This window comes from Heloderma suspectum, chromosome 1, assembly GCF_057233095.1.
Source record: "Heloderma suspectum isolate Gila_16-S chromosome 1, 16-S_ref, whole genome shotgun sequence".
Classification (NCBI taxonomy): domain Eukaryota; kingdom Metazoa; phylum Chordata; class Lepidosauria; order Squamata; family Helodermatidae; genus Heloderma; species Heloderma suspectum.
Window position 1 is genome coordinate 296,680,363 of NC_139458.1, and position 22,650 is coordinate 296,703,012.

Sequence of the window (22,650 nt, forward strand, 5' to 3'; positions counted from 1 at the left end):
GATGATGTTGCCAAAGTTGCAGGAGTTTTCTGCAGGAATGTGCTTTAAAGCTACAATTGGGAAGGGGGGGCACGGGGGGGGAGATAATGACAAGTGGCTGCTGCTGAAGAAAAGGAATCTAGTAAAATTAAAAGGCAGCTTGGTGGCAACAAATGATCCTTGATCTCGCATCGTGGTACTTGGCACTGAATAAGCAGATACCTTGGATTAAACCTGGGAAGTTTCTGCACAGGGCACACAGCCAGCCGCAGAGGTGCTGGGAGCCCAAACTTAACTGGAGGTCAGGCTCTCTGATCTGGAAACCTTTCCTCCTAATCCTAAATAGGTGGGAGATTGTCACCATCCTTTGAAAGATACTCTGCACATGCTCCAAGGTACCCCCTTAATGTTTCTTTAAATGCCCCCACACTGGCATTAAAAATAAAGTCTTGCACCTTAGCTCTGGCTCAAACTAAAACCTGCACGCAGCAATGCCTAAACATAGAGAAGCACATGATCCACCAAACTACATGCTTGAGGAGACCATCAGAGGCGCGCAGGGAGGCCTGGTGCTCTGGGGGGCGGGGAGATGAGGGAGTACTGGGAGGAAGCACGGAGAGGGCAGGGGCCGGTGAAATGCAAACGGCGTTATCCGGGCTGGTTGGTTTCAGCAGACAAGCTCGCCCGGCGTGCAGGCTCGAGGGGGCTGAGCCGGTCGGCGCGCCCGCAGATCTGCGCGTGGCGGAAACAGACCGCGCAGGGTGTCTCGCGGTGGGTGTACAGCGCGGAGCGCGATGGGGACTGGCGGGGCAAATGCATGCAAAGCCGCCCGAGGAGAAAGCAGCATTTATGCATCGGAAGGGGCGCACTTACGGCCAGAACGGTATGCGCGGTGATTTGGCACGACCGCAATCCTCTACATACTTACCGGGGAGTAAGTTCCACTGAACGCAGTGGGGCTTACTCCTAAGTAAACATGCACACCTCGACTTGGGCCTAGAGCCGCAACACTCCACCTACTTACCGAGGAGTACGTCCACTGAACTCGGCAGGCCTTACTCCTGAGCAGACCTGCCCACGACTGCGCTGTTAAAGCGCCACTTGTTAATGGGGGGGGGGGCGCTGCTCGAAAGTTCTGTGGCGAAGGGAAGGGGAGGGGAGGGGAGGGGAGCCCGCCCCGCCCGCCCCGCCCGCCCCGCCCGCCCCGCCCGCGAAGCCTACCTCCTGGAAGAGCTCCAGGCTGTAGGTGTTGTCGTCGTCGGCGAAGAAAAGCACGCCAGGCTGCGGAGCCGGCAAGCGCTGGTGCCGCTGGCGGACCCACGCCAAGCCCGCGTTGCGCTGCTCCGTGGCGCGCGGCTGCCCCTGCCGCTTGTACCTGCGCGGCGTGAGCACGTGCAGGTGGGTGCACGGCGGGCCGCCGCTCCGGCCGAGCCCCGCGGCGAAGCGGCTCACCAGCTCGGTGCCCGCCGCCGCGTCCTCCACCAGCACCCAGTGCAAGCGCGCCACCTGCCGGAGCGTGTTGGCCAGCCGCGTGAGCTCCGCTTTCTGCGCCGGCCGGCTGTAGGTCGGCGTGATGGCATAGATGACCGGCAGCGGCGGCGGCTCGGCCTCCCGCCGCCGCGGCGCCCCCTCGCGCCGCCGGTCGAGAAGGGGCGACGGACGGGGCGCGCGGCTGCCGCCGTCCGTGTCCAGCGTGAGGATGGCCAGCAGCACCCACGGCAGCAGCACCACGCAGCGGCGCAAGACCAGCGACTTCATGCCGGACCCTCCGCCGCCAGCGCCGGCGCGCCCGCCGCCCGCCTCGCCGGCCGGGGCGCCGCCGCTGCAGCCCTCGCAGCAGTGGCAGTGGCAAGGGGGGCTGCTGGAGCTGCTGCTGCTGCTACCGCCAGCGCCGCCGCCAGCGCCGCCGCCGCCGCGGAGATTCAGCCGGTGCTTCCCTCGCCATGGAACGGGCGGCAGGGCGCAAGAAGGGACGCCCGGCTTCCTGGCGCTGGGGAGTTCGGCGCAGCGCAGCCGAACCGGCACCAGGCGAGGAGGAGGGGAGGGGATCGCCCGCCGTGGCCCCCACACCGTGGAGAGAGGGGCGCGGGGGGATGGAGATCGCGCCGCTGCCTCGGCGGCGAAAGGCCCCGATCGCGGAGCCTCGCTCCTGAAAGGAGAGGAGAGGCCACTGACCTCCCGCGGGTGGGCGGAGAGCCGTGCCGGGAGCTAGAGGAGCCGTGGCGCCAGCGGGGACGCCCGGCTCTCCGATCTCTTCCCCGCGCCTTCTGTCCGGAGCCAGGTGCACAGGGCTTGGACGGCTCGTTACGATCAACGGCCCCTTTATTAGTATTTATGCCAAAGCTCCCAATATTTCGGCGCCCGTTTCCCCTCTTTCCTCTCGTTCAGCATCGCTTCCCCTTCATGCCTCTGCGCCCCGAAGCAGCGGGACGACAGATCTTGGAAAGGGGGGACGTTCCTGAACTCTTCCAGGTGCCCCCTCGCCGAGTCCAGTGCTGGAGAGAAAGCGAGCGGCGGCTCCGGAACCGCTCTGGTGTCCTGGTGGCGGACGCGATCGAGGGACAGACCGATCCAGCAGGAGGGAGGGTTCTTGGCAAGCTGCTTCGCTGGGCGCTTCTGGTGGTGTGTGCGTGTTAGGGAAGAGAGGGAGGGATCCCCCAGGGCGGATGCGGCGCAGGGGTGGGGAGCTGAGGCTTCTCTCTCTCTCTCTCCTCTTTCTTTTTTGGAGTAGCTGCGTGGAGAGGATTTGCTGCGGCCCTTGCGCTTGTCTGATCGTTCTTTACGCTGCAGGGTCTCTTTGGAGACCAGGCAGGGAATGGATTCACGTGCCCAAAACTCCAGAGACCGGGGGCTGCGGGGAGAGAGAAAGAGGAGGGGGTGGTATCGGGGTTGTGATAGAGATTAGTCACACCATGAAAAAGAAAATGCCGGTATTTATAATCAGCCTGCCAGCCAAACAGCCGAGGGAGATTACAGCGCTTGGGTATTGTGCCGGAAGAACGGCGCTGAACAGGGCAACCGCCGAAGCCAAGAGCAAGGAATCGGCAGAGGATTTCCCATCGTACTTACTTACTCCTGGGCTGTCTCTGAGAGCCATCCCAGTTATTAAAAAGTGGGGGGGGGGGTGGAAAGCCCACAGTGGGGTGGTGGGTAGGTGACATACTCATAGTGCCTTCTTCCCTTTCAGGTGGCGGCAGGAGCCCACGGAGCAGCGTTTCCAACTCCTATTGTTCAGCATCCGGGGAAAAGGATGTGCTTTCGTTTAATCTGAAAGGAAAGGAAAAGATATGAAGGAGTGGCATGTAGATATAATTCAGATTAATCCTGAATTTAAAGTGTTACTATTTCAGATTTATTTCGTTTCTATTTAACAGTTTGCACTACCTTCCCTGACCTGGAGTCCTCCAGATGTGCTGAACTTTAACCCCCATCCAGGGGATGATGGGACATGGAAATTGGTGCCCTCCAACACATCTGGAGGGCACCAAGTTAGGGAACGCTGGTTTGTACTATACACTGCATTGCTTATCGGCACTTGGGGAAAGTTGAAACATTGTCTCAAAGCTTCAGGGGTCGTGGGGAAGAGACTGTCAGTTCTTCATATTTATTATTAATAAATTTATGAGTCACCTTTCTGCCCAAATAGGACCCCAAAGGTGGCTTAGGGCACAATCCTATGCATGTTTAGACAAAAAAGAAGTCCTACAACTCCCAGCATTCCCTGGGCATCATGGGAAATAGATGCAGAGGTAATCCAGCTAGAGGATCTTGGGTTGCAATCCCATGCATACTTACCTGAGAGTAAGCCCCATTGAGCACTATGGGACTACTTCTGAGCAAACATGTGTAGGGTTAGGCTGTTAAATTTATCAAAATTAAATCTGCCCCACTGCTACATAAAAGACTGTAAGAATAGAATGAATAGTGTCTGGGACATAGCTTTTTAAAAACTAGCATGCAGTGTGATCCCAAGCATGTTTAGTAAAAGTAAGACCTACTGAGTCAGTGGGAGCGATTTCATAGTAAATGGGCTTAGCATCACAGTGTTAAGAGTGCAATCCTAAAAAGTAAATCCTGTTGAATTCAGTGGTGCTTACATCCTAGTAAGTTTAGGAGTAAGTGTCACTGAACCCAATAACATTTGCTTCTGAGTAAACATGCATAGGTTTGGTATGCATATAAACCACATGTTTATAGGAACTTGTTTTATAGGAATATGCCAGTTTGCATTTTGGAAGAAGACAAAAGTGATCCTTCCATTGTAAAATGGAAATATGCCTCGAGTACAATTTTTGATGGAAAGGCAGGATATGTGTGTGTGTTTTTAAAAAGTAAAATTTCACAATTCAATATTTTCCTCTGCCATTGCTAGATCAAATATTTGATTGTGCCTTTAAATCCATGTTTCATTAATAGAAGGGAAATTGTTGCATAACATAAACCATTAACCAGAGCAGGAATTGTTCTAATTAATAACAATCTTTGGTATTGAAGGCCAAATAATATTCACTTCATGTTCAGGATAATAACTCTTGCCAAAGGCTACAGTCCTGCATACAGTTAGGCTGCTTTGTTCCCATTTAAGTCAGTGGGATATAATCAGTCCAACTGTGTATAGGATCACAACCAAAGGCATTAGATCTTTTCAGAACTGCCCCCATATGGATAAAAGTACCCATTTTATACAGGCAGCTATCTAGGCCACATATGCCTACTTGCTATTCCAAGGGGACAGATTAACCCCCGAGGGCTCAGATACAGAAAAGACATTAGAGTGATATAATGGAAACTGAAATCTATGTGAAATCAGAGTGACAAATGGCCATGCACTGAACATCTAACTGAGGAAACATCTGTGCAGCAGAGAGATAATTAGAGTTAACGTGTTCTGTAGAGAAATGGAAGGCTTGTTATGTGATTAATGAAATAACACAGGAGGGATGCAGCAAATATAAATAGTTCAATACATCCCAATCAGAGCATCCCACATGAAATTACTGTGGCCCATTTTGTGCTGATGCAGTTTATCTAAAGGCCAGGAACCAAAATAGCATCTCTCTCAGAACAGCGGAGCATCTCACAGTTTCCCCCATTTACTGTACAATGCGTGTGGTGGTGGTGTTTTTACAAAATAGTACTTGCCTAGATAATTCAGCATATGAATTAAAGACGCAATCAACAAAGCTCCAGCCCCCTTGGCCACTGCAAAGGCAAGGGTCTCTGAGGTGAATTAATTCAAAGTCTGTAACCTTCAAGGTAGGTGGTAGTACTTTAATACAAAGCAAAGGCCAAAATAGGGAGGGGAGAAACCAAAAGTGCCAACCAAAGCTAAGGAAAAACGAACGGATGGAATGTATGTTGTTAAGAGCTGCCGTATTTTTAATTGGCCCTTCTCCTGTGCCTTGAGCACACCAGCCTGACATGCAGAAAGGAAGTAGCTAAAGATTTTCCTGTCATGGACATAAAGCTTAAGAAAAGCTTTACCTGCTTTGCTCTTTGTTTCAGACAGCTGCTAAAGCAAAGCAGTAGGACCAGTAAAAAAAAGTATGTACACTGATTTTTATTTCAGGGACCACCTGTCTTGTTATGAACCTGCCCAGTTATTAAGATCTGCAGAAGAGACCCTCCTGAGGGCAGCATTACCCACAGAGGCCCATTTGTGGGGTGTGGGTGAAAGGGCCTTTTCCTATGTCATTCCCAAACTGGAATGTGCTTCCTGAAGAACTATGATGGACCCCCACTATCTTGGCTTCTAGAAAGGATGTGAAGACACATCTTTTTAATTTAGCTTTTTAAATTATGTTGTTGTAATGTTTCACAGTTTTAATCTTTTTATTGCATTAAGGTTTATTGTTTTAACTTCTTGATCACTGCCTTGATGGATTTTTAGCAAATAAGGCAGTATATAAATGCTAATAAATAACTAACTAATGGAGGAAGCAATCCTATGGCCCCTAGTCAGAATCTGGGAGGCCATAGGATAGTTTGGGTTCCTGGATCTGTGGTCGGAGACACCACTCTGACCTCGGAGCCAGGAATCCGAGCTCCCCGCTACCTCCACCTCTCCCTTGCAGCCGGCGCAGAAAAAACCATGCCGGCTGTCCCAACGAGCTCACAAAAGCAACCTTGGAGAGGAGGGAAGGGGGGCATGCTGGGGGGCAGGAAGGGGAGGAGACTGGGGAGGCCAGCTTACACCATATCCCCAGGCCTCCCCAGTTTTCTTCCCGCCCACTCTGCAACGGATGGCCGTAAGCCTCTCAGTTTGGAGGCTTACGGCCATCCTGATAGGATTGCACCCTAAATAATTTCATACAATGTTTTTAGCATTAGATGTAGAAAAGCAGCATATAAATGCCCAAATAAATAAGTCATTTGGACCTGTCTGAAATCTTAAGGTTTCCATCAAAGTACAACCATGACAAGGGCTGAAGTCAAGTCACAAACGGCTTGTATTATTGCAAACTTTTGAAAAGATTTATTAAAAAATATTTTGATGGAATAAAAACTAGCCTTCTACCTTGATGACCAATTCTTCATATCCAGTAACAGATGTCAAACCTCTACATGGCTGCTTGTTACCATTTTAACTGCTTATGACATATTGTTCCTCATGATTCTTATTGGTTAAGGGTGCAATCCTATGGAGATAGGCGACTGCCTCTGAACTCAGAGGCGACCCACTATCCAATGCAGGGCAGGAGGATCGTCCCCTCTGCGTTTCTCTTGCCCTGAATTTGCAGCTAGACACCTGACTGCGGCTGTCTCGCTGTGGGAAGGTGGAGCGGGGGAGGAGGCTGCCGGACAACACATAGGATGTGTCGTACTGGCATTTCTGCCTTCCCCACCCCAGAATGCCCCATTTTGGCCACTCCGCACTCCTCTTGCGAGCATGGAGCACAGGGCCGTTCTATGCTGCCTGCGAGGGAGCGCTGGCTCTGAGGTCAGTTCCAAGAAAACCACATAACCTACAGCTGTCTAGCTGCTGACTAGCGGCCATAGGATTGCTCCCTTGGATGACCAGACGTCTTGCAAAGGGTGTTATGAATTTCTGCATTCATACACTCTCGAGGTACGCACCCTGTTTTCGTACTCTTTCACCATGGTTCGTGTGTATATATTCCTGGTGAGATCCCGTTGCATTTCCCCCGCATCCATAGTTAGAGTTCATGTCTTTTTTATTCCCATCGCTGGCTTCCATTAAATATTTTGAATAGTTCAAAATACCTGCACTATTTTCCTCATAGGTGATTAAATGACAAGGACAGATCTTACCGATCCCCTTGGTGTTTCACATGCAACTCTCCTTCCTCCTGAATTTTTAAATATAAAATTCAAAATTTAGACTGGAAAATTGAGCTCATTATGTGTTTAAAGTGCATTGAGACTCCAGGGGTTGAAAGTGTATGTGCAGTCTTTTATGCGTATTATATGGCTACAAACTTCATCCAAGATAGTTCTGTTTAAAGTCGATGTGGAATTACTGCACTGTAGATTGCAACCAGTGCATGGCATTGCACAGTCCAGATAGTTTGTGCCGAACAGTCCATTCCTGGTAGCTACCACACAGAAACAGGAGCTCATAGGACCATGCCTCATGGTGGGGTTCCTCCATTTACAAAAAGAGACTGAGGTTATAATCCTAAACACACTTCCTAGGGTGTCGTCCTCTTTGAGCATAGGACTTAATTTTGAGTAAACATGCACAGGAGTGCACTATGAAAGCATTTAAAGGGATGTTCTTGATTTTGGTTACATTGAAGCCTATGCATCACACTTTTGTTTCACCACATATATAACTGCTGGGAGCATGGATGTGATACGTATATTTTATACATGTTTAATCTTTTAAAAGAATGGGTTAGCCACACTGAGCTTGAAAGGTTTGGGTGGGCTTAACTTTTTAATAAAGAAATAAAATAATAAGAAAGCAATATATAAAATCACAAAAGCTTGTGAAAGAGATTACCAAGGTGTAATAATCTAGCCAATTTAAAATAAAATAATTTTGAGATAGAGGACCTAAGTTAGAGAGTGGGGGATTAAACACATTATTTAAGTAGCTTGTGGAACTCATTGCAGTGAGATTATGAAATAGTATGACTGGGTTTAAAAAGTATAAGAATTACAAAAGGCAGTACTATCAACAGCTAAAATGTTTGAGGCTACAATCTTATAAACACTTAGCAGGGAGTAAGTCCCATTGAATTCAATGGGGCTTAATAGGTATGTATACAACTCTGCTGAAAGTCATACATAATTATTCCCCAACCTGGTGCCCTCCTAATGTTTTGAGCTTCACTTCTGATCAGCCCCTGCCAACAAGGCCAGTGGTCAAGAATGATGGGAGCTGTAGTCCGAAAAAAATGAAGAGCACCAGATTGAGGAAGGCTAACATACATCCTTACACTTCCGGTTGCTACAGTTGCTGAAGCTGTGAGATGCAGATGGAACTCCAGCTTCCATTGTGCTGGAACCTGCTAGAAATGTGATATTGGGTGAAAAATACCTTTGGTCTGACCTGAAGTGACCTTCCTTTCTCATAAGAACAAGAGCCTGACTGCATAAACCCAGTCCCTAAATCCCATACAGTTGAGGTATCTTGAGAATTTCAGTATTGCCAGCATGACCGGGCATTCAGCTTTAAGATCAAATGTTTTCTTTTTAAAAAGAAAAGAAAACATCAGGTACCGTATTGGTTACCTTCTGATTTCTGAGCCATCGGGATGCATAAATGTTAGACATTCTAGATTTTTCAGTCATTATGACAGAAATAGGCTCCAGCCATCTTTGAAACTCCCCAAAGCTGAAGATGATACTTGCAAAGCCAAAACAGGCTGTGCATGTTAGTTTAGCTAGCAGGGTGCTCCAATTTGCAATTCATCTCTACTATTGTCAGAAGAAGCACAGAAACTGTGCTGTTTCACAAAGGCAAGATGCAAAAGAGAACAGGCCTCCTGCACCTTTAACAGCTGTTTAGAGGAAGGAAGTTCAGATGCATAACAAGCTACACTTGTGTGACAAGATACACCTGCTGACATTCCCTCTTCACAAATATTAAAGGTGCAGGAGCTCTGTCCTCGGTCACCTGGCCATCCTGCTGAGTCACATCTAGGGATGTCAGAGAATTCTGCCACGGATCTTGGTGAGGCTGAATGCCAGTGCATTCAGCCCCCCAAACTCAGTGACGGAACGGCCTGCCGCCCCCCCGCAGATCACCCCGGGACGAGACTCACCTGGGGCAGATCTTCCAGGTAGCGGCGGCTGTGGTGGCAGCGGCAGCGGCGGCTGGTCTTCTGACCGGCTGCCGCCACCACCATTTCCAGTCCAGGCTTGTGTAAAAAAAAAAAAGACGTGATAGATAAACCTTTACGTAGCCTCTCATGGCTAGGTTTAAAAAAAAAGACGTGATAGGCTACGTAAATCTTTATGTAGCCTATCGTGGTTGGGTGGGTTTTAAAAAAAAAACCGCATATGCAAATGGCGGCTATGGCCGCCGCCATTTGTGTTCCTTCTTTTTACCGTCTTAATCTACGTAAATATTTACATAGACTATGACGGTGAAAATAAAGGGGAACGCAAATAGCGTAGCGGCCGCTATTTGCATCCCCTTTTGTTTCACCGTTTTAGCCTACGTAAAGATTTACGTAGGCTAAAACGGTGAATGAAAAAGGGACGCAAATAGCGCTCGCTACGCTATTTGCGTTCCCCTTTATTTTCGCCGTCATAGTCTACGTAAATATTTACGTAGATTAAGATGGCCAAAAAGAAGGAACGCAAATGGCGGCGACCATAGCCGCCATTTGCGTACGCGGTTGGTTGTTTTTTTGGGGGGGGTTACCCAGAGCCTTCCGTGGCCGGAAATCCGGCTGTGGATGGCTCTGGCCTGGCTGGGCTGGTCTGGCCGGCTGCTCCGCGGAGCTGCCGCGGAGCACAGCCAGCCGTTCAAGGATTCCGGGGGGAGGAACGGAGCGCCTCCCCCCCCCGGCCAGGATTCCAGGGAGAGAGACGGAACGCCTCCCCCCCACCATCAACATAATCCGTGAAAGGTAAGTCACTTTCGTACATCCCTAGTCACATCACCTTCCTATAAGTCTGGGGGCCTGAGGAAGTTCTGCACACACCCAAGCCTCTCATTTGAAGTTCTGCAGTCATATACTATACTAACTTTGTCAAATAGACTTCCATTTTATTCCTGTTTGGAAGCTGTAACTACGCTACCTTGCCATCCCTGAATAAATGATGATTTTACACCAGGGATAAGCCACTGGAGATCTGTAACCCCTCAGTCCAAGGATCCCCTTTTTATGCACCTTAATGTTTTCTTCTTTGCGACCTCAGGCACTGTGAACGGACTCTTCAATCACCTCCTCCACACAGTGAACAGCAGCAGAAGATTTATGAGGGCTCTTCCTCTTATTTCCCTCAGGTGGTCATTCCGAGACATAGGCAAAGTGTTCTTTATCCCCCTTCTCCTCCCCATGGGAGGCAGCAATACAGGCCCTGAAGTAGCCACTGAGGAATATGTATAAGGAAGGAACTCTGCCAAGGCTTTTGTTATGGTTCACACCAGAGAGAAGGTTAAAGATTGTATTATTATTTATTAAGTCTCACCAGTATCACTTTAAGGGTTGGGAGTGAGTCAGAATCAGTGAGTGGAGCCAATGTTGCTGGCACTTCTCAATATAGTCCCTGTTGACCAGAGATCTGACAGAGTAAAGCTAAAGGTTGCCAGGTAAATATGCAGTTGTTAAACCCAACTGCAAGAACAGGCTTCATGTGGGTTTCCACCATGAACTGCTCCCCTCCAAAGCTAGCTCTTGGTGAAAAGATGGTCATGTGGATTGGCCCTAATATTTTGCTTTCCCTAAGTTTCTGAGTATTAGGATTCCCAGCCTCACCCCCTTACCCTTGGCCCAATAGTATGACTGTCTGAAATTACAGTTATGGATAACAGCACTGGGGAGAAGCTATTAACATTGATCGTTCTCTGTGAGAAAACTAGTTCACTCCTTCAGGAAATAGAAGCATTTGGAGAAACGTATAAATGTGCCATCATTTTTACTGTGGATAAAACAGTGAAGAAATTCTATGTCTATTTCAGTTGGCTGTGGTTGAATATATTAAGCTAAAATTATTAGGTTATTGGCTTGGAATTTGTCTTGGTTCTTACCAGCAGAAGCTCCTGACAGTAAAAGGTAGTGAAAGAAATTTGATTCACACAACAATTTAAAGGAGACAAACCTGATTCACACAATCTTTTTAAATTGTTGTTTTCAGCCCAAGTCAACTTTTTTTTTTTTAGTCAAAGCAAGTTGAGTATGCATGTATAAATTGAGTCCTGTGAATAGTTCAGCATAGCCATATATAGTTTGGGCCTCACTCCCAACAAATTGAACTAGTCACAAGGGTGGGATAACATGTATGTCTAATCCAAGTGAACTGGTGAAATTTATCCATGTTAAAACCTTTGGTGATTGTGAATAAATAGCTGTGGTAATACACACAGAAGAGGGCTCACAGAAAATTACCAATGGTAGGTCAAGACACGTTTTGCATAAATTAAAGCACTGGACCATGCTGGTGCAAGCCCTTCCACCAGCTGAGGCAGGAGAGGATGCTAATGCCCTGTGTGTGCCCCATCCCATTCTCTTACCATCACATATGGCCACCCACCCCTTGCTGCCCGCACCATGCTCCCTCCCTCCCCCCTATGGAGCAGCTGCCTGTCATCTGTTTAGCTCTGGCTAAACAGTGGACCAAGCAGCTGCTCCAGAGGAGAGCACAGGCGATCTCCAGGGACATCTGTCCAGCCAGGAAATGCCTGGCTCTGAGGAATGACCCCCTCAAAGCCTGGCATTTGGGCCTGGCTGGCCCTCTGCAGTGGTTGCTTTCTCTGGCCAACGTGGCTCTCCAGAGAGCCCACCCTCTGTCTGGTTCCTGCTGGAAGGATGTTCAATGCAAGCCAGAGAGCAGGTTGCTGAGAGCAGCTGCCCATCCTCTGTTTTGCTGTGAAGATCCTGGCAAAGCGATACAGAGGAGAACCCCACTGGCCACTCTCCCTGCAGCATTTGCTGCAGCAGGGCGCTCAGGAGCACCCATTAGTGTTGCTGAGGGGGCAGCTGCTCCAGAGAGCCTTGCTGGCCCCACTCTCCCATTGTGGCAAATGCCACAACAGGAGAGCAGCTGTCAGGGCTCTCTGGAGCACCTGTTGGAGGCAGTGGCAGCAGGCCTTCATGGGGCGGGTGGACTGCACAATTCATAACTCCTTACGCTTTGCTGCCTGGGGGGAGGGATTTACCCCAAAGGGCCAGACCAGCCCCGTCTCAGGATCTGGCACTAGGTGAGTGTAAAACTGCCTGCCTACACGGAATAGATCATGGTTCTGCATTTTGAATTCATTCTCATCTTTGCTTCTCTACACTCCCTCCCTCACTCAGGTGGGTTTTTTTAACCTTCCTACTAGCATGTTTCTTTACTCCCCTTCTATAGCAGCATTTACGCTCTGATCCTGCATGTGTCTACTCAGAAGTAAGTTCCACTGTGTTCAGTGAGGTTTACTCCCAGGAAAGTGTGTATAGGATTGCAGATAGCAGCTCCAAAGAGCACCTAGAATTCAGATTCTAGGCACATGTCATCCCTTTCCACCCCCACACTGTAAGTCCACAAAAATGTCCAATTACAGCTGCTCCTCCTGCTCAGTGCTGCTTAACTCTGAGGCAGTCCCTCTACCTCTGTGGTCTCAGGAGCGAGACTGCCTTGCCCCATCCTCTCACACTGGCTGCACAGTAGCATGCTAAGTATACATAACAAGACAGCGCTCTCTTCTCGGAAGGAGACTGACCTCAGATAGGCCATCACAGACTTTTTGCTGCTCAGTGGAACAGGAGCAAAACAACAGTTTTCGTACTTCTAAAAGGTTGCTTTTTTCCTTTCTTTTTAAATCAGAAACCTTTTATTACCTAAAATGGACTTTCATTCAGTCGAACAATGACCCATGTGAAATGCACAGATGATGCTCTCCCTGTAAATTCATAAAATAATAACTGCAACAGATGTGCCGGTTTTAACTCAGAGGCATGCCATTTAGTTTTCTTTGGTGGCATTTTCTTTGTCCTTTTCTGTCAGCAATCCTCAGCATGCTTGCTGCTTCTCACACTTCTTAACATTCACCATGTGGACCCCAAGCAAATTGTCTCCTGGCATTGTATAATCTCCTCCTGACTCTCATGTAACTTTTGCATTGTCCTGAAAGGAGAGTATAAGATCCAGGCAATTTAGCATTCATGGTCAACGTGCTCAGGCTCAGAGTATCCTGAATAAGGTTATGCAGTAGCAAAATCCATCACAAAATCCAATCATCTGTACTGAAGAGTAACATTTTAGAGGGGGTAATACCAAGTTGCGAGGTGATGAATATTTCCTGGAAATGGGTTAAATGCTCTTGAGCACTATCAACTTTACAGAAAGGTGAGAACATAAGAAGAGGCCTGCTGGATGATACCAAAGGCATATGTAGCCCAACATCCTGTTCATTCATTTATTACATTTCTAATCCACCCAACAACCAATGTTCTCCCATAGTGGCCAACCAGATGACTATGGGAAGCCTTCAAGCAGGACATGAGGCCAAAGTCTTCTCCTGCTGTTGTTTCCCAGCAACTGGTATTCAGAGGCATGCCTCTGATACTGGAAGTAATATCTAGCCATTATAACCAGTAGCCTTTGATAGCCTTTAAACGCCCTGAATTTGCTGAATCCCTCTTCAAAACCATCTAAGTCGCTGGCCATCGCTACATCTTGCAGTAGTGAATGCCATAGATTGACGGTGCGCTATGTGAAGAAGTACTTATTTCTGTCTGTCCTGCATCTCCCACCACTTGGCTTCATTGGATAATGCCAGGTTCTAGTTTTATGAGAGAAGGGTGAAAAACTCCATTTACTTTCTCCACATCATACATAATTTTACACAGCTCTACCATATCCCTCCTTACTCACCTTTTTCTAAACTAAAGTGCTTCAAAAGTTGTAACCTTTCCTAATGAGGGAGATGGTCCAGCCATTTGAACATTTTGGTTGCCTTTTTCTGGACCTTTTCTGTTTGACAATAATGCAGAGACCAGGAAGCACTGTAGCTAAGCAGTAGGACACATGCTTTGCATGCAAAAGGTCCCACCATTGAATACTGGGCCTTTTATTCTGTCAATTGGCTGTTGAGTATCTAAACCAAGAGATTGTGCCATCCTCAGGATTTGGTCTGAAACTAGGGCCATATCCTCTGATGGAGATGCTGAGTCAGGAGTGCCTACTGCCACATCTGGTGAGGAAATAGAGGCAAGAAAGAGTAAGATGTCAAGTCGAACTGATACTCATCCATGCTAGATTGTGGTGAAACTCCCTGACATGTGGCTGGTCAGAGACAGGCTATGTTGACATCCTTGGTGGTTGTATCAATGAGGTGGCCAGAGCAGGAGCCAAGCATGGGCCTGCAGTTACCCTAGGGGATGGCTGCACTGTGGTATCTGATTGCTGTGGCATGGGCAATGGTAAAACCTCTGATAATACCAATGGGACTAAAGCCAGAATTGACAGCTGCTGTGTCGGCGGGACTTCAGTAGGAAGTGTGGTAGAGGCACCGGCTGCAGTTCCAAGAACAGTCCCTGGTCAGGAGGTGTAGATACTGTTGCCAAAGGTGCAATTCAGTACTGAGGAGAGGTCTCCCTAATACTTCATGGACGTCCAACATAATATTCTTGCCTAAACGGCTTCTAAATGGCTGTCTAGTGAAAAATAGCAGGGCAGGAGAGGCGCGGAGGGAAAGATCCTTCCCCACCTCTCCTGCCTTGCTTTGGATAGGCGGTCGCCTATCTTGATAGGATTGTACCCTTAATGTCCTTCCCCAAGGCAGAAAAGAAACAGTGTGCCCGTCCATGAGCAGGAGCTTACTACCACAGTGGACACACTTACAAAAGGGTGCCCTTAGGGCCATAGGCGTTCATTGCCTGATTGCAGAGACTGTGAATAAAAAAATCAGCAAAAGGGAAAAGGGAAAACAGAGATAATGACAGAAAAATAAGATAAGGTAGAATAAAACCTCAGCAGTTTGCAATAGCTTTCTGAATGACCGAGATGTTCCCAACGAGGCTACCACAATGGCAGTTGAAAGAGAACTGAGGCAATAGGCAGGAACCCACTAGTATGCACTGGTATGGTGTGGGAGAGTTCCCACCAAAAATTCCTCCGTTATAGAAGTTTCTGTACAGGTGCAGAGCCCATATGTGTGATGCAGAGACCACGAAGAAGAAATGTGTGTTACTTTTGAGAAGAATGCACTGTCTGGAATTACCATGTTGTTGATAATTCTAAGCAAAACACCTTTTTCTAAACTGCTGTATGCATATCTTTGTCAAACCATGTCCATGGCAAATTATGTGTAATTGGTCTGTGAGGAATTCTGCTTCCTCTTTAATCCATTTGTTTACTAATATGCTCACCATCAATATTGATAGAAGTTTTTTTTCCACAGAAGGTGGCCTACAAACCTGTTTAAAATATGTTTATTATATCAGACTCACTTTTAAAAAATCACTGTAATAGCAAGTTGGGGTAGGTGAAGTAACAGAAATGAAGCTAAAAAGTGCATGCATCAAAAGTGCATCGTACAAAGTACAGTCTTGATCAGCATTAACGGACAGTTTGGTCAATGCTGTACCTGAAGTGAGTTGTGAATGGGTGAGATTGCCTTTCAGGAACTAACTCTAAAGTGAAGAAGGGAAATGAACAAGGTCCAAGGCAAAATGTCCAGCTCCATGGTTCTATGTTTCTAACAGAGAAAATTCCACACTTGTGGAATGTCTCTCTCGTAGGGCTGGCTCCAGCTTTGAGGGGTCCCTGGGCAAAGGGCACTCTAGCGGAGCCTCTCCTCTGCTGACAGACCCCCAGAGGCTTACGTGACAGCAATGGGGGCTGGTAGCAGCAGCATCAGGTGGCTGAGGGCTGCCATTTAAATTCCCCACAGTGACCCATGGCAACACTACATCAAGGGCATTGCGGTAAATTAAAATGGCAGCTAAACTTAGCTGCCTGCAGCTGCTTAGATCATTGGGCTGGAAAAAAGATACAAAGGTGGTGGTGGTGGGGCACTAGGACAGATGTCAGCAGTGGGCTGTGTCAGGGCCCTGGCAGCTGCTCAAGGATAACAGGTGCTGATGCTGGCCCTACTCTTTGCCATAATATACCCTTCAAGCCAAAAGTTTGTCTCCTTCTTCAGTTTGAATGCCTAGTGAATTTTACAACATTTTAAAACAATTGTTTAAAATATCTTTCTGAAGGCTGAGACCTCCTGCTGTGCAACTGCAGCAGGATGCTCTTGTAAACTTGTGATTCCACGGTGTTAAAAAATGGAAGAACGCCAGTATGGATTGGCAACTCCTTTCTCTGCACCGTTGCTCTATCAGCTCATTCCTTTTCCTTTTCTTCTTAAAAACCCTTTCCTTAAAAAAACAAAAAAAAAAACCCTTGGCTAAGCCCTCTTCCTCTTCAGTGCTAGAGTGCACATTTACTCTTCAAGCAAAAGATATAAGTAACGAGAGATCTCACTGCAACACAGCCAGTCCCCCTACAGTAGCATTCTCCAACCCGATGCCCTTCAGATGTGTTGGGACTGGGGATGTACAGATTGCGTAAAATCCATTCTGTTCATGTTTCATGGATTGTCAGGCTCCTTTTGTTCCATCACCTGCCCATTGCCGGAATCATTTCCCCCCCAAGTTTGCGCATGTGAAAATGCACAAATTCCCCCCCAAATGCATGTTTTCACACTTTAGCCATTGGGGGAAATGTGCATTTGGGGCCATTTTTTAAATTTTACATATTTTTCTATAATGACATTTGAGCAAAATTTGAGAATGTTAGAAAACCAGTCCACAAGTCCCTAGAATCCCCCCAAGAGGGGAAAAGCCAGTCCGCTGAGGAATCTGTGGGTCAGATTCATGAAAATCCGAACTCATTTGGTTCTGCTGCGGATTTCTCCAACATCCCTAGTCAGGACTACAGCTCTCAGCATCCCCCCAGCCAAGTTGGAGAAGGCTGCCCTACAGCAAGCGTACCTTGCCTTATATCCACTGTTGGGCAAGAGGATTTTGCATTATTAGCTTAGATCATACTAGTATTATGCTAGTGCTATCTTCAGCATTAACAGTGCAATCCTATACATGTATAATCAGAAGGCCGTCCCACAGATAAGTCCAGATAAGTGGGTATAGGAATGCAGTTTACATCTAAAAACTAAGGCCGTGGCAATCAAGCCAGACTTTTAAAAATTTAACTGCAGTCTCTTCCATTAAAATGCGTGAGTCTTAAAAGTGCTTCACTGTGTCTGTATTACATCCCTAGATCGTTGTTAGATTTATTTATTTTTTTGTCTCAAAGAGCCCTGAGTTAGCCAGGGACCCGTGGATATATATCTTTTCATCCCTATCATCCTATGATAAGCCATCTGAATGTTTTAATTGTCCCTGTCTTGCCCTGCAAGCCATTTGGAAAAATTATCTCACACTGCATTTTCTCTCTATTGGAATTTCTGCCCTCTAAATGGAAATTCCAATGAACAGGACAGAGCTCTTCTAGAAAACTTCCTACCCTTCTGTGCACCATTGCTGGCATTTTAAAGTCCCAGGGTTGTGATGCTGCTGTATAAATAAAATCGGTGCTCTCCATATATTTGATCAGCTATGACACTGGAGTAGGACATACAGTGCTGCCTTTGGGAAAATGGAAGGAAAGTAGTTACACCTATCACAGCTTTTCATAAGGAATCCACTGTTATGTAATTCTTCAGCTCAGGCAATTTAACACTGTTTTAGCTGCTTGTCATAACTTTCCCCCTAAGTATGAGTGAAATGCTACATCATTCTCAAATGGTATAATTTAACATGCTGTGTTATGGCAGGTCTGTATTAATGAGAGCCGGTGTGGTGTAGTGGAAAGAGTGTTGGACTAGGAGCTGGGAGATCTGGGTTCTAGTCCCCACTCGGCCATGGAAGCTCACTGTGTGACTTTGGGCCAGTCACAGACTCTCAGCCCAACCCACCTCACAGGGTTGTTGTTGTGAGGATAAAATGGAGAGGAGGAAGATAATGTCAGCTGCCTTGGGTTTCTTGCAAGAGGAAAAAAGGTGGGGTATAAATGCAATAAATAAATAAAATCTTTGGGCGTTTGTTGGTTTTTATTTATATAGCATCAGACAATATATGTATAAGATATATTGCACTGGACTACAGATAGAAATATTTCTCTAACCAAGTGTGCCATCTTTGGCACCTTTCAACTTGATCAAGCTTTGCTTTGGCCAGTTCTGAGGATGATGGATATTGGGGATCGTTCCACTCTGGTGTGGCATGAATGTTAAGACTTCAGTCTCTGTTCTGAAGTTGGTCAATGCTTTGAGGACATTGCACACAGTTGGCAAAGCTTTTTCAGAAGCCCAATGTCTGCATTTTTAGTGCACTTCAAAACAAAAATAAAGCAGCTCCTGTTCTTTTCTTTAATATTGCATATTGTATTGAACATAGGAAGCTGACTTTACACTAGGTCAGACTCTTTATCCATCCAATCCAAGATTGTTTACTCTGACTGGCAGCAGCTTCCCAGGGTCTCATCCGGCCGAGGTTTTTCCTATGAATTGCTATCTGACCATTTAATTGGAGTTGCCAGGAAATGAACCCGGGATCTTCTGTATGCAAAGCATGCTCTCTACCATTCAGCTATCCCCACCCCCTACCCCACCTCCCAATATATAACTGTTGATCTCTAAAAAGAACTTTTAGTGCAGAGAGCTGAGTCTATAATGGAATGATTCAGCACCATTGGATTAATGCATGCACTCCCCAAAAATGTCATATTCTCCTCATATAAGGTGGCCACTCATGGTTCGCCAAAAAGGAGGAAATGCACTGCCAAAAACGAGGCTGAAATAGGACACTGATTTCCATATGCAAATTTATATGTATAGGTACAAATTTAGGAAAGGAGGAAACATGGGGCAGAAAAGGAAGCAGGCAGTTTGTGGTGGCGCAAGCTCTAACAGCTGCCTTAACCAGAAACAAAGATAATGTTGATGTCCCCTGCATGTTGTATGTGGGTGTTATTTTTGTTGTTTCCTCCCCTGATCCATATAAGAGACTGGAGCAAAGGAAAGTGACTGTAATTGGGGAAACCATGGGGACCACACCCCAATCCAAATCTTTGGTACAACAGTGGCTCAAGTGATGGAGGAATTCTGTTCCCCCCTCCAAGGATTTCCCCCATCGGGCACCCCCTTTCCCCTGTTCTCTGCAAGTGATTGGATACTTTTGCTCAAATCATGTATATTGACTGAGGGTTTAAAGGCTGCAGTAGGAAAAAATGGGGTAGGGACAGAGCACAAGAGGCTGGGGTGGGTGAGAGGGAACTGTGTTTCCCCCTAGAGGATTTTTCCCAATAGCCTTTCCCAACCTGGTACTCTCCAGATGTTTTGGATTTCAACTCCCATCAGCTCCAACCAGCATGGCCAATAGTTAAGAATTTGGAGGGAACCAGGCTGAGAAAGGCTAGCCTAGATGGCCCTGGAATTCTGTTTCCATAGGCAGCTGACTGTACTTCCCAGTGGTCTGGGCCAAGGAGAGAGGAGATGAAGAAAAGAGATTTGGAAGAGGAGCAAGCCAGAGGGAAGAGCTGATGCCTATGGGAGGTTATTGTTGTTTTAATTGAGATTGTGGCTGAGGAGGAGAGACTTATACTTCCCACCTTTCCTCTCCATGCTCTGTGGTGCCAATGATCATCACCCTCTGCCCGTCTTGTTGTTTTTAACGAATGTGATTACTAATTATGTCATTAGCATCACGTGTAGTTAGAAGAAGGAAAAACAGGGAGAGGGAACAGGCAGAGAGGAGAGTAGCATGTGCTCAGGACTGAGAGAGGCGAGGAACACCAAAACCAATCAAATCTTTGGAAGCAGGCCTCTACCCCATTTTCTGTCTCTGAATGCCAGAGAAGATGCAGGTACAACAGCAGATCTGTGCATAAATCCATCAGTCCGGCCTTTTTGTCTATATCACCAGTTCCTGCAATATATGGCATCTTCGAGTAGCGTTTATGAAGCAATTTATAGTTAAGTAATTTAAATTCCACAGCTTTGGGGGCCATACAGTGAGAATTTCACTCACTACAGCAGGCCCAGTAGGTCTATGAAGGGGCGCTCTCACAGTTTCAAGGGAAGGTTTGGATTTTGATCTCAAGGATTGTCTCCAGAGCTCCAGGAGAATCCCTTTCAGACTTTTCCATTAGCCCTAGGAATATCTATTAAAACTCCTTTCATTGTATTCTAAGGCTTCTTTTTCCTAGCAAAGGACTGAATTGCCCTTCATTCAAATTCTCCTCTGAGCCTTTGAGCTATCAAGATGGGCTTTTAAGGTGCTGGTAGTTTCACCAAACCAATTCAAGGGCCTTTTTCAAATGTTTCCATTTCCCCCCTTGCTTAACTCCCAGTGGGACAGGATTCAGCTCTAATGGTATGCAAAATAGAGTTCAAAGGCACCTCTGCTCTGCTGTATTTGGGGGCCTTGCTGCTCATTCTGCTGAGTGGGGCCCAGGACCTCTGCCCCAAAGTCCTCTTCCGATGGCACCACTGGCGAAGGGAGGGAGAAATGGGTAGCAGCCTTACTCCTTCTATTCCCTTCTTTCCCCCTGCCTCTGCCATTGCTGCTGCTGTAAGGCCTGGACAGGGAGGTGTTCTGTTTGGTTTAGTTTTGAATTCATAAGGGTATGTATATGTATCAGCAATTTTGCAGGCAAGACAAGTAAAGAAAAGAATGGCAAGTAGCGCTTACTGGAGAGCAGAAAAGGGAACTAGGGATTCACCATCGCCAGCTGTGCTGTCTGTCTTCCTCCTACTGCTGAATGTAGATTGCCTCAAAAAGCATGCGATGTGGTATAGTGGTTAGAGTGTCAGACTGGGACTGTGGAGACCCAAGTTCAAATCCCCGTTCAGCCACGAAGCCGACTAGGTGACCTTAAGTCAGTCATTGCCTTTCAGCCTAGCCTACCTCACAGGGTTGTTCAGCCTAACCTACCTCACAGAGGCTAAAATGGTGGTGGTGGGGAAATTATGTACACCATCCTGACAGGAGAATATATATATATGGTTGTTGTTGTTGTTGTTGTTGCAGCTTATGATGCTCTAAAGTGCCATATACATTGATGGAGCATTAGAAATAAATAACAGAAATATGCACTCACTTGGCTCTCAAATATACAGAGCTTGGCCGTCTGTGCTGACACTGGAAGGGGTCCAGTTCAGCACAATTGTAGATCATGCTCTAAATATATTTATTTGTTTAGCTAATTTGTGTGTCCTGCTATTCTTGCAAGTTTTCCCCAATTTATTTGTCACTACAACCAGTGAGGTAGGGTCTTTCTGGTCAGTAGCGACTGGTCCGAGGTCACCCCAGTGAGCTTCATTGGTGAGCAGAGATGTGAAACTGAGGTTGCAGTCCTGTACACATGTACCTGGGAGTAGGTCCTCTTGAATTCAGTGGGCCTTGCTTCTGACTAGACATGCCTAGGATTGCACTATAAACCTTCCCTATCCACTGCACCACAGTGGATCTGTAACTTACTAATTGCTGCCTGAATTTCATGACAGATGTTTAGAAATTAGCCTCAGAACTGGCAGATGCTGAATGATTTCATGATGGATCCTGCTTTCTGTTAGGAAAGCATCCTAGCATGCCAATAAGGCAGCTTCTCCAACCTGGTTCCCTCCAGATGTGTTGGACTATGCACCCAGCACCCCCTGCCAGCACGGCCAATAATTATGCTGGCTGGGGATGGTGGGTTTTGTAGTCCAACACAGAGAGCACCAGGTCAGAAAAGCCTGCAACAGGGTAAGGATTGCTCATTCCTAAAATCCAAACACAGGATTTGGAATGGGGAGAAGCATTAAGTAGACTATCTCCAAAACCGTCTCCAGGGAGTATTATTCTGCAATAAGCTGTGATTGCAAGGTGCAAAACCCAGAGGCATGTAAGCCAATTAATATATTTATAATAAACCTTACTAGAGACTTATTTGTCTTTTCTTCAGTACTCTAAAGCGGTCCTCCTAAATGACAGGAGCAGCTATGTCCCACTTCTGTTCTTAGCTCCACAGCCCACATTTCCCTCTCAAAAACAAGAAGGAAATTGCATCCTTTTATTCTTAATGAGCTCCCCCATGCACCACACTGCCAATACCAAGTGGCTGACACTATAATTTGCCTTCAACACTTCACGCATTCATGCAACAGTGGAAGTGTTCTTTTTCCTAATTAACAGCTTGAGTTTATTCTTAACCTTACTACTTGGTTGTCAGTGTTATTCTACTGTGGACATGTGTGTTTCCACCTCAGTCATGTGAGTTCACCCTGGGCCCTGAGAATAGGCATTTTCCAATTAGCAGCGGTGTCCACAGCTGTTGCCGGAACAGGGAGACTGTACTCCCCTAGTGGGCCAGAACCAGTCCACCTCATGCTGTATCAACAAAGGCTTATCCTTTGTGTGAACTAACTGGAGGGTTCGTATAGCCAGTCGCTGTTGTCTTTTAATTGGGCTGACCCTTTACACCAGGGGTAGGGAATGTGTGGCCTCCAGATGTTGT

The 22,650-nt window shown here is 47.0% G+C and overlaps 1 protein-coding gene across 1 annotated transcript in view; it reads right to left on the reverse strand.

Moving 5' to 3' along the window:
• The window catches only part of B3GAT2 (beta-1,3-glucuronyltransferase 2), a 28,351-nt gene extending 26,614 nt beyond the window's left edge, over positions 1–1,737 (reverse strand). Inside the window, exon 1 of the mRNA XM_084826891.1 lies at positions 1,201–1,737. Within this exon, the coding sequence (XP_084683017.1) occupies positions 1,201–1,737 (537 nt within the window). The remainder of the gene's footprint in view (positions 1–1,200) is intronic.
• Positions 1,738–22,650: the final 20,913 nt, after the last annotated feature.